The 11,730-nt window shown below is 44.0% G+C and overlaps 1 protein-coding gene across 1 annotated transcript; it reads left to right on the top strand.

Moving 5' to 3' along the window:
* Positions 1–359: 359 nt before the first annotated feature.
* On the top strand, positions 360–11,488 carry FGFR1OP2 (FGFR1 oncogene partner 2). Its single transcript, XM_066183749.1, has 6 exons — positions 360–444; positions 3,299–3,435; positions 4,545–4,662; positions 5,564–5,706; positions 8,660–8,773; positions 9,122–11,488. The coding sequence occupies exons 1-6, from the start codon at positions 441–443 to the stop codon at positions 9,257–9,259; spliced, it is 654 nt and encodes a 217-aa protein (XP_066039846.1). The 5' UTR covers positions 360–440; the 3' UTR covers positions 9,260–11,488.
* Positions 11,489–11,730: the final 242 nt, after the last annotated feature.

The raw sequence follows: 11,730 nt of genomic DNA, 5'->3' as shown, positions 1-11,730 counted from the left end.
CGTGACCTTGGACACTGCCAGGGATCTAGGGGCAGCCACAGCTTCTCTGGGCAACCTGTGCCAGGGCCTCACCGCCCTCACAGGGAACAATTTCTTCCTTATAGCAAATCTAAACCTATTCACAATGCAATTGCCTAACTCTAAGTGTCGCGCTAGAGCTGCCGATGTACAGTTCAAGACAGACCCCCGCGTTTGGCTCAAAGCCCTGCTCACGCCTGCACGGCTCGGGATCTGTGAGAGGGCGGGGCGTCCTCTCGCGAGATCTGGGGCCGACGGCCGCGGAGGGGCGACCTCTCGCGAGAGCGGCGCGCGGCCGGTGCCGCCCCCGCCCCACGGCGCCCCCTGGCGGGGACGGGACGCGCCGCCCGCCCCTCACGCCGCCATTTGACATCGGTCGGGGCCGGTCCGGGCTCACCCCCGGCGCGGCCGGAGCCCCGGGCATGAGTAAGTTCCGTGGAGGGGTTCGGGGACACGGCGGGTGGTTGCCGCTGTGGCCGCCGCCGGGCGATCGGGAGCGCGGTCAGTCCTGCATTGGGACGCCCCAGGGCCAGAGCGCCCTGAGGGGCGTGAAGGAAAGAGGACACCCCTTGCCACCGCCTCAGAGCCGCGGGCCGGGGCGGGTCATGGACCCCTCACGTGTATCGGCTGGCCAGAGGCGCCGGTGTCGCCCCTGAGCGTTGCGGGGGCACCGCGTTTTGGGGGCAGGAGGCGACGCTCCCCGCGGTGACACCCCCGGGACGCCCCTGTCACACCGGGAGTGCGGCGGTGACACCCCGGGATGTGTCACGCCGGGTGTGCGGCGGTGGCATCCACGGGATGCTCCTGTCACGCCGGGACCTTCGCACCAGCCTAAATCCCTTGGAATCCCTTGGAAATTGCATTCTGGCTCAGCGCTGCCCAACTGGTCTCCGTGGTAACAAAACCCACAAGCCGTGGGAAAAAACGGCTTCCAGTAAGGGTAAAAAAAGGAAAGAGGCAGAAAGTTAGGAGAAGGCGGTGGTGGCACGGAGATCTTTATTCTCTGGTGTTGAATTTGGCGATGAAGGGCATTAGCAAACAGCAGGAAGTGACAGTGTGTAGCAGGAGTGTTGCTGGGGTGAGCTGGTGCTCTGCTACCTGTTGACAAGGTTGCACTAAGGAGCGTCTGTGCAACTGGGCATCTCTGGTAGGGCAGGGCTCAGGAATCATTAACTTCAGCTCCCATAATCATGCTCATAAAAAGTAATACACGATAAGAATTTGCTTAAATCAATTATATTTGATTAACTGGGGTTGTGGTTTTTTTCCCCACCCCCTACATGGCCAGGCTAACTCACAGGTTTAGCTCAGTTCCAGGATCAGGCGAAGGTTTTGTTTTTCACAGGCAGCCAGAGAGTATTTTAAGTTTCAAAGAATAGGACCAGTGTCTTGCCCAAAACGTATCAGTTAGGATTTGGGGTCCCTGTGGATTTCCAAGATACAAACGGTGATTCTGCTTTTTGAGGTACAAATGCTGCCTGAAAACTGGAGCTGGGCCCTGGCCTGGCAGGGGACAATGCCTGCAGAATTTGTGGGGCTGCATTCCACACGTCTTTCCCAGCACATTCCCTGGGAAAGGAAACATCAGTGGCTTTGCCACAGACAAACTTTCTTTCCTCTGGCATGGCTGGGCTGGGGCAAAAATGAGAAAGTGCATATATTAAACATACACTGTTTAAAAATTTATATGGATGTAGACAAGTTATCAGAGGTGTTAAGTGCATTGTAGTCTGAATGCCAAATGTATTCCCAGCTCATGGAGAGGCCTCAGAGGCTTTGTTTATACTGGCCAGAGAATTGCTGGACTGTGAGCTGAGTTAAAGGCTGCTCTTCAGCAGCAACGTGGATTTCACTCAATCGATTTCTGCAGCAGCTCAGCCAGTTGGTGTGGAAGGTCATCTTTTGTCTGGGATATTTCTGGAGGAGATCTGACTGGAGGAAGGAGCAAGAGAAGCAGATCCCTGAAAACGGTTCAGTCTGATTCCTTTCCATGTGGTGTTTGATAGAGCTACAGCTGCTGAGTCAGGGTGAACAAATGAAGCACCTGTGATAGCACAGTAGCCTGGTGGAGACCTGCATTATCTCAAACACATCACATGCAAAGTTAAATGCAAACACTCTCTGATAAACAGGAAACCTGCACATGCCAAAATGCTACTGCTTTTGATAGCACATGAATCCCAGAAAACACAGGTTAAATGTCTAATGTTGGAAATATCCTTCCTTCTACTGCTTACCTGGGACAGGGGCAAAAGGTCACTTGAGGCAAATTTGAGGATTTCTTTAAGCTTGGCTTAAAGATCCTCAGCTATCATTCATAAAGGTGCCTGAGAAAGTTAGAAAATCAGCCTGAAGTGATTTTTTTTCATGTAGCTGAAGAAAGATTCAATAATCTTTAATGCTTACAAAAATCTTTACTTTTGCAAGCAGTCTGGCTAAGAAATGGATTTAGTTGATTCTTTCTGTACCTTAGACCATTTCCTAAACCAAATATTAAGCCTGATATCAACAAGCCCCATAAATCTTATAAACCTCTATCCCTGCTGTTTGATTGCTGAAGACTGTTCAAGGAGTTTAAATAGATTTCCTTTTCAGCTGAGTAAGTCTAAGGTTCCTTAAGAGAAAATAAAAACATGAGCTGAAAATCTTGGTCTTGAAACTTAACCTACCAAGCAGGAATATGAAGAAAGGTAGTGTAAAGACCAGTATTGTTGGCAATAGGCACAAGCATTTTGCAATCCACAATTCTGTGAGCAAGTGCTGCACTTAGAAGGCTGATGTTTTAAGGGTCCAGTTGGTTGTTTTCATTAGCTGAGTTGCTGTCTTTCTTCGTGCTGTTGAAAATGTCACAGCTCCATTCCATGCAGTGATGTTCACGCTCACTTATAGCCGTGAACAAAACACGAGCCGTTTGTCTTCTGAACTTTCCCTGAGCAATTTTCTCTACTCCGTCAGTTCGAGCTGCTCCTTCTCTGCTGATTTAAGTCACCAGAACCTTCCAGGCCACTGCCATCCTTCAGCATTCTCTTTTGTGCTGGATTCATACCTCAGTTATCCTGCCGTGTATATGTTAGGAGGGCACATTAAAAAAAAAAAAATAGCGTTGAAAGTGAACGAGTTGATGTAACATTCATTTACTTTGTGTATGGCTCTGCCAGAAGCACTGCCCAGCCCAGCTTTGCTGTGCCCAGCGCCCTGCCCCTGGCAGCTGCCCTGTGCCCGGGGGGGCCGTGCTGTGGCAGAGGGGCCGCGGTTCCAGCGCTGCCTTTGTCACCCGCAGGAATGAGCTGCAGCATGGAGAAGGCGCTGGCGGACGCCAAGGCGCTGGTGGAGCGGCTGCGGGAGCATGACAGCGCGGCCGAGGCTCTCATCGAACAGACCACGGCGCTCAACAAGAGGGTGGAGGCCATGAAGCAGGTCTGCTCCCCTGCCCCACCTGCTCCTGGCCATGGCAGCACTCACAGCCTCTGGCTGCTTCTGTGCAGCACACAGTGAGCCTGGGGTTGGCTTCATCCTCTAATGCAGACTTGGTGTTTTCGTAGAATCCAGAAAGAGCTTGTTTATATAGTTTGTAAAAACATTTTCACAGTTACTCCAGTTTAAATATTGAAAACAAGCATTTATTTGAAGACTGGTAGAAATGGGCTTGGTACCTTACAAACCACTCTGTAGTGTCTCTTGCTTTGTTCTCCAGTGCAATACTACACATTTTTATTAATTTCAGCATGCCCATTTCATCATACAGAAGCTCTGACATGTTTTCTTCTGTACAGAATACTTTGTCTTTGCACTGTTTCCTTTTGTTTCCAGATAGCTTCTTGGGCTTTTTTGTGCTCATTTCTATTCTGATGTTAAGCTGCTCAAGGCGTGTTGTTAGATTGAGTGTGACTTTCACAAGACAGCTTCTGGGAAAATGTAAAGATGTCTTGTGACTCTCCATATGGGAGTTCATCCTGTCACTTTAATGAACCCGAGATATGTTAATGGGCCTATAAAATAATAAAACCCTGCATGCAATTCAGCCCTGTGAAACTAGTCATGCAGAGGCTTCATGGCTTCAGATCAAGAGTATTACATTTCCCCCTCTTCTGGGAGTCAGGGTCCATTGACTCGGGCCCGAGTGACTTGTACTCACACAGTCTTGTGGTTTAAGGTTTAGGGAAGCCACAGTAAATGTCAAGAGGTTAATACCTCATGGTTTGTCTTTACCACATCTCTATGAGTTTTAAATTACATGATGGTGAACGTGGCCTGCATTAACTGAAGGCTAAATAGCATCCACTACAGACATCTAAGGTGAGACACTTGTTTAAAAACAAATGCGATTCTTTTGTGTCTCTAAAGGACAGGATGTCTGCAACACCTTCTGCTGTGTGCTTGATATGATTATTAAAAAGCAAGCATTGTCTTCCTGGTTACAGGCTGTGAGTGACAGTAGAGCTGGTGCTTTGTGACCTGCTGAGTAATACCTGTTTTTGGTTAATGAAATATGCCGTGCCTTGTTGGTTTGTTTTTGTAATAACCAGTACCAGGAAGAAATCCAAGAGCTCAATGAAGTAGCAAGACATCGCCCTCGGTCTACTCTAGTAATGGGGATCCAGCAGGAAAACAGACAGATTAGGGAATTGCAACAGGAAAACAAAGGTAAAATATGAATATTCTATCCTTTTCAAGCTTCAGCCTGTACCACTGGAAATAGTGAGAGTTTCACCACTGATCTTTTTTCAAAACATAGCTATAGAAAAATTTTTTTTTCTTCTAATTTCAATTTGTCGGTTTAACTGGTCATAATGCAATTCAAGAGTCCTAAAGTCCAGCCTGTGGGACTGATGAAGAAAAAGAGAAATTTGGGAAAAGTGACTTTTTTCGTTCCTTACCTAATGTCCAGCACAAGTGAGGAGATAAACAGAACTTAATTCTGCAAGACAGGGATCTTTTTGGAGAAGGGTTTAACCCCTGCTGAAAATAACAGGAGCAGTCAGGACAAGTTACAGTTTAAGTAGAGAAATATAATTCCTTGTGGAATTCTGTACACTAGGAATGCACTGTTCCTCCAGGAAAGCCTTAAGTATTCTAACAGTTCCATTCAGCAAAGGATTCAGTGATTTCAATTCAGATGAGTCCTGCCTTATCTCAGGGCTTATTTATCCTTTGACTCAGTGTATTTTGAACAGAAGCATTTTTCGACTCTGGTTTTACCAAGCTGCAGATTCAAACAGATCTGTGAACTCCATCCTGCCTTTTGTACGGTGTGACTGGGGCAAAGCTGCTCAGCCGTACTCCAAATGGCTTTTGTCAGCCACAGGGACTGAACAAGAAGTCACACAAACAAAAGGCTGCTTGTTCCTGGCAGGAATTGTCCCAGGCTGATCACCATTAAAGCCATCTGCAGAGCCTGTGTAGATTTCATGTCGCAGGCAGTGGGGACACTCAAGTACAGCCTCATTTTGGTTTTCTCATGCTGAAATACTTTGTGCATTTTGATTTGGTTCTCTGTGTTAAACTCTTAACTTTTTAATTTTAAACTTTTCAATTCTGTTGGTAGAACTGCGCACGTCTCTCGAAGAGCACCAGTCTGCTTTGGAGCTCATCATGAGCAAGTACAGAGAGCAGATGTTCAGGTTGCTTATGGCGAGCAAAAAGGATGACCCAGGTATAATAATGAAGTTAAAAGAGCAACATTCCAAGGTAATAACTTCATTGAGGTTTCTTGCTTTGTGTTTTAGTTAACACCTTAGTTTGTAGTGGATCGATTCAAAGCTCACTTGGTGTCAATTTTTGTGCTATTGTACTACTTAATTAAAAATTGTAATTTTTATAATCTACTCCATGCAACACGAACAGGAAACTATCAGTTGAGTAAGTCAACTTTACTAGCTTCTCATTTATTAAAACTTTCAACAGGTAGCATTTCATTACTGCATTTGCTTAATTTACTTTTGTTTCACTTCAGTCTTTAAGGCAACTGCCCTGTTACACTGCCAGAGGTTAATAATAGTCAGAATTTTAGACTAGCTTCAACTTATGCTTGTGACATCAATAAATAATTAATAAACCTGTGCTTTGGGAGAGTAGGAGGAACAAGCTTTTGCAATTCAATATTCAATTTTTTCCCTAAATATTGAAAATAAATTTTAAAAATTAAAAGTCCTTTTGACTCTTGAATAACTGAACACATACTTGTGTTTCCTGCTTCATTCAGTTATTCAAGAGTCAAAAGGACTTCAAGGGAATTCATTATTCTGGGTCACTAACAGATCTGAACAGGAGCTTTTTAGCAAAGTATTAAATTACATTGAAAATGTAACAATCATTAGAGCAATGCAGCTTTGTGGACAAACAAGTTTAAGTGTTTAATAATCTTTGCCCTCAGCTAACTTATGTTTACAAAGCAAAGTTAGGGTCTGCTTAATGGGAAAACAGAATTGAAGAATTTGATGCTTACAACATCCTGTGTGTGTAATTAGTGCCCTTGGTATGAAAAAAAATTATTGGATTAGAACTGTACCTTTAATATAGAATTTTGAAAAATGACAGATATAGATCATTTTCAACAGAAGTTACCACAGGATGTGGTATAGTATCTGCTCCAGCTTCAGGAGAGCCAACACAAGAGGGTGAAATGAAATCCATCCTGAAATGGACTGTGATAGTTCATTTAGGAGCACGTCAGTGGAAAAACAGGAAAAAGAAACAAAAAAGAAAAAATAGCATCTCACAATGTAATTGGAACAGGAGATTTTGGCTTCAGCATTTTCATTAATCCTCTTCCTTCATGAATGCCTGATGAAAAAGATTTATCACCCTTACCCTGACACACAGGATTTATGGAATTTCATTATTTATTCTCTAGCTCAAGCTTCATCCTCAGGAAGACTGAACAAGGTTGAAGCCCTTTTTAAATACTGCTCTCTTGTTTAGTAAACAATCCATTATACCCAAGGAGTTAAGCTCCCTGTTCCCAGTAATGTTGTTTCCTGAGTGCCAGCTGTTATTTTAGTGCCTGTTCACAGATTATTACAAGAGCATTGATTGCTGCAGATGAAGAAGCACCTCCTTTAAATGGCACTACAGTGTCTTTTGATAGAGTTGTGTGCCAGAGAAAAGGGTGTGTTGGTAGCAGTGACCCTGATCCGAGGGTGCTGTTTGAATTTGCTCAGCTGAAACAAGGCCCTGAAATGGGTGTGGCCCCTTTTTTGGTGTTTATCTCTTTGGAGAGAAAAACCCCAATGTGAAAGGGAGAGACACACAGAGGCTTTCACTGTTATTGCACTCTGGTTTTACCCCATCTAAGTTTTCCACATGTGCTTTCCAGTTTTGTGTTGGGATCTGACCTAACATCAGTGACCGTGGAACAGGCCTCAAGTTGTATTGATCCAGAGCCCACATGAGCTGGGAAAGCAGGAAGCAGGAAGAACAGCAATATATCTGAAGCCCACAGCTCCTACCCAGGCTTTCTCAAGGGTGCATCCTTGCCTGACCACAGCTTCCTGTCAAGCTAAATTTGGGAGTTCTTTCAAAAAAAAAAAAAAAAAGTTTCATGTCATCACCTGCACTGGAAACTGAGAAGAAAATAAAGATTTAGAGCAAGTTCTTCCCCACCCCCTCGCATCAAGAGTGGGCGTTTAACAACTGCTAAATTGTAGCTTGGGCAATTGGAGGGCAGAGAGGAAAGGGCTGATGTTTATTTCGGTAAAGGGTATTTGTTTTGGTCAGATAAGTTCATGATTCCAACTGAGGCAGTTCTTTGTGGTAGTTTAAAGGCAAGGTGATCATCTACCAGCTGTATGAATCTCCCTATCACATTCATCCTTTAAAGTTGGGATTTAACTTTAGTCTTTGCTGTCCTTCATTTCAGCCCTCCTGTCCTGCTTTTCCTGATGCTAGCCAATAAATACTGTGGATTTTGTCCAAAGGCCAGGTCAGACACAACTAGACTGGCATTGTGGCAGAGTTGAAATAAAAGACAAATTGAAAAATGAAGCTGTTGGAAATACCTGTAAACTGTCTGGCTTAACTGAGCAGCAGTGCACTCACTGCTCCTCATGTAACATTGCAGGGAAAGGCAGAACTGACCCTTCTTCCTGAACCTCTGAAGTCTTGAGCCTGACTTCAGTCCTGAGATAGAGAGTGGAGGATAGGTTTGAGTTTTGCAATACGTGACATTGTAAGGACATCCACTGCACCTGCTCCTTTTTAGAGAGAAATGCTTGTCCATAGGCTGGTACTGGAGATCAGGTTTCAGACACTTGGAAAGAATGTGGCTTTCCCTGCTGTTCTCACAGGAGTGGAGCAGTTTTGCATATCCATAATAACACACATCAGTTCCTGCTGCGCAGGAGGGCCTGGCCAGGGCAAGGAAAGCACCAACTTGCTGCCATTTGGAGGCCAGGGATCACAGTTGGCTAAGCTTCTATCAAATTCCAATGAGAGGGATCACTGTGGGGCAAACCAGGTTTATTTAAATAAACAGGACTATCGTGGCTGCCCACACTGCAAAGTTAGAGAGAATTTGTTTTCCAAAATTGAGGTCTGTGATAAAAAAAATTTACAGCACCTAAACCACATTTAATGCTTTGCTTTTTTTTTTTAATAATGCAGAAAATAGATCACTAAGATCTTAATAAATATTGTATCTTAGGAGCTGCAAGTGCACGTGGACCAAATTACAGAGATGGCAGCAGTCATGAGAAAAGCCATTGAGGTGGATGAAAGGCACGGCTGCAAAGAGCAGGAGCGCATCACCCAGCTCGAGGTGAGGAGAAAGCTGCAGGGGCGCAGATAGTAAAGGGAGTAAAGATGCTCCCAGGTGTTTCATGCAGTTACTGTCCCAGTCACTCACTGCTGTTGTGTTACCCTTGCCTTGCTAGAGCAGGGGAAGCACCACCACATTCTAATCTCAAGGAGGGGATGCCTAAAGCCCATCCAGGAGAGCAGGAGGGTCAGAAACCTCATATGTTCCCTTGGGGAAAATGACACAGCACTGATTTCAAATCAGTGTTCTACTCCTTATGCATTAGTTTGGAGTAGAGGGGAGGTTTTAACAGTTACCCTGATTTCTTTCTGGAGTCCTATTTATGTGTTTTTCTCTCTCTGGTTTTAGCAAGAAAACAGAGGCTTGAGAGAAATTCTTCAAATCACTAGAGAATCGTTTCTGAACCTCAAGAAAGAGGATGCATCAGAGAGCACGTCTCTGTCAGGATTAGTGACAAGCAGTGATCTGAGCCTGAGGAAAAGCTAAGGACTCTGGGAATCAGCAAGCTTCAGTTGCACACTTAAACCAATGGAGCATCAGGGGGCACTGGTCAAGCACTTGTTACTGAATAGGGCACCAGCAAGAGAATGCATCCAACTCCAGCTCAGTGGCTTTTATACTGTGTAACATAAATTCAGCTGGTATTCTGCAATACCCTCAGTGACAAATTGATTGCCATAGATCTAACCTCAGTAGGAAATGGATTAATGCACTTGCTGAGTTGCAAATTCTTTTTATACGAACTCGTTTTACAGATAAAAGGTGAGATTTCAAGTAATTTATATAAATTATTGCTCATACAAAGTCCAATGCAACTCTTAGATAATAGAGGTAAGATGTCAAGTCTGATCTCCACCTTAGAAAGTAGTAACTTACCAGTATGCTTTGTGCATGATCCACATAGCATTTTTTCCTTTTGTTTTGGCTTTAATACATTCTCAGTTTGCAACAAACCTCTTTGATAGGAGGGGCACACAGGCAGCATAAAATTTAAGGATTTCTGTCATTTAGCTTTGGGGTATCGCTTTCAAATACCAGGCCAATTTTTAAACATAAGGAATGCTGTCAATTCGTAGTTTGAACTTTTTAAATGAAACAATTTTTTTTCAAATACGTGCACTGAATTGTATTGTGAGAACATGGAAAGAGCTGTTCCCACTTTGTTGTTCTCAGGAACACAGGTAGCCATACAATTCTGCCTCAGCTTTTACCATTAGGAGAGGAAATCCAGCTCAGTTCTCAGTAATAATCCACAGGAGTCCCATGTCTTTCTTCTCCAATTGCCTGCCCAAACTCCCCAAGTGAGGAATGGCAACTGGGAAGCACAAAAGCAGTGGCAGCAGAAAGGGGGGGTGGAGGAAGGAAGAAGCAGCCTTATGGCAGAGTTGGCAGCCTTCAATTAATACTCTTGATTTTCCTTTCTCCAAAGGAAAATTTCTTCTTTCTTTCTTCTATCCAGAAGGTTTTAAAGTGAGTTAAGCAGAGTGAAAGCTGTCAGCTTTAGAAAACTGTGCAATTACAGCTGCCACCCACAGTTTCACATCCTGGCTGTTCAATAACCCACCAAGCAACGTGAGCTGAGCAATCCAGAAATCAACCACCACTTAGTCAAGTTTGATTTTCAGTATCGACAACAACACAGAAGGAACTAAGCATCCAACACTTCCAAGCATGCCAGCTTCAATACAGCTTCCTGTTCCCCAGCACAGCTTCCCTGAGCTCGGGGTAAATGTTCCATAGGCCTAAGGGGGAACTTTCAGTGGCACTGGACTGACTTAGGAGCAGCTCAGTACCTTTGTTCTGTTCTCTCTTGTTGCTGCTCCTTTCTGTGGTGCTTTTAACAGGAAATAAGTGAGAAAAGAGCATTAGCAGGCACTAAATGCTTGTTTTCAGTGAACTAATGCACGTGCCGAGAGGACAGGTAAATCAGGTCTTCACATTCTCACAGCCTGCTTTAGAAATGAAGAAGCTGCTGCTTCTCTGCGGAGCACCTTGGCAAGGCTTAAGAACACACTGGGGACATTCGCATCCATGGAAAAAGGTTATGGCCATTCCCAGACTTGTGAAACAGATGAGGAGAAATTCTGGGGGAACATTTTAGCTCAAGCACAAAATATTCTTGTCTGCTTTTATATTATCTGTAAAGCCTCACCAGTGCTTCTCTAATTTAGATTTTGCATTTCTGCTGTGGCTTGCAAGCTGCTGACTTATCAGAAGCAACATCTTTTTTCACTGGTGTTCTGTTGTTGCAAACTTACAAGGAATTTTGGGTTCAGTTGTTGAAGTTCTTGTTTCTAGAAGCATCTTTTCACTGATGCACTGGTGTCAAGAGGCATTTCTATCCATTTGATGCTGAATTCAGCTTCATGGCTGACTTCTGCTTTGGCTTCCTAATACAGAAGAGGGTTCTTGGTCTGTGGCAGTTCTTTGAGGTTGCTCTATTATGAAATAATGCTTGATTAGTGTTTATTTTTGTAAATTTAAAAAAATGTGACTTAATTTATCTACTCCTAGTCTTCACGTTTGATACGTCTCCCCTTTCATTCCTCTGCCCTGATCACTTTAGGATTTTAAAGAGCCTTCACAGTGTGTGGAGTGACTATTTTTCATTGCATACCTGTTATTTTTGTAATGCAGATGGCTTGAAAAGGATTTATGGCTAGAATTGTGTACTGTACAGTAAACTTATTTTATCAATAAAGTTGACTGAAAACATAGGTGTCTCCATGACTAAAGCAAGGTACTGGCTCTGAGATGAGCCTTGTTGGTAAAAGATAAAGATAAAAAAGTAACCAAAATGTTCTGTGTGGCAGCTGTTCAGCTGAGGGCAGACAAACTAAATTGGGCTGCTTTGTACAACTAAAAGTTTTGAACAGCCTTGACTTTTTAACAAGCACATGGGATTAGAGGATTGTTAAAATACACAACTAATGGTACTGTGTTCAGGCAGAATTATG

This window comes from Chamaea fasciata, unplaced genomic scaffold (assembly GCF_029207755.1).
Source record: "Chamaea fasciata isolate MVZ Bird 193981 ecotype frontalis unplaced genomic scaffold, bChaFas1.0.hap1 SCAF_5, whole genome shotgun sequence".
NCBI lineage: Eukaryota > Metazoa > Chordata > Aves > Passeriformes > Sylviidae > Chamaea > Chamaea fasciata.
Note: the sequence above shows the minus strand (reverse complement) of the source record. Positions and strands in the feature narration are given on the sequence as shown.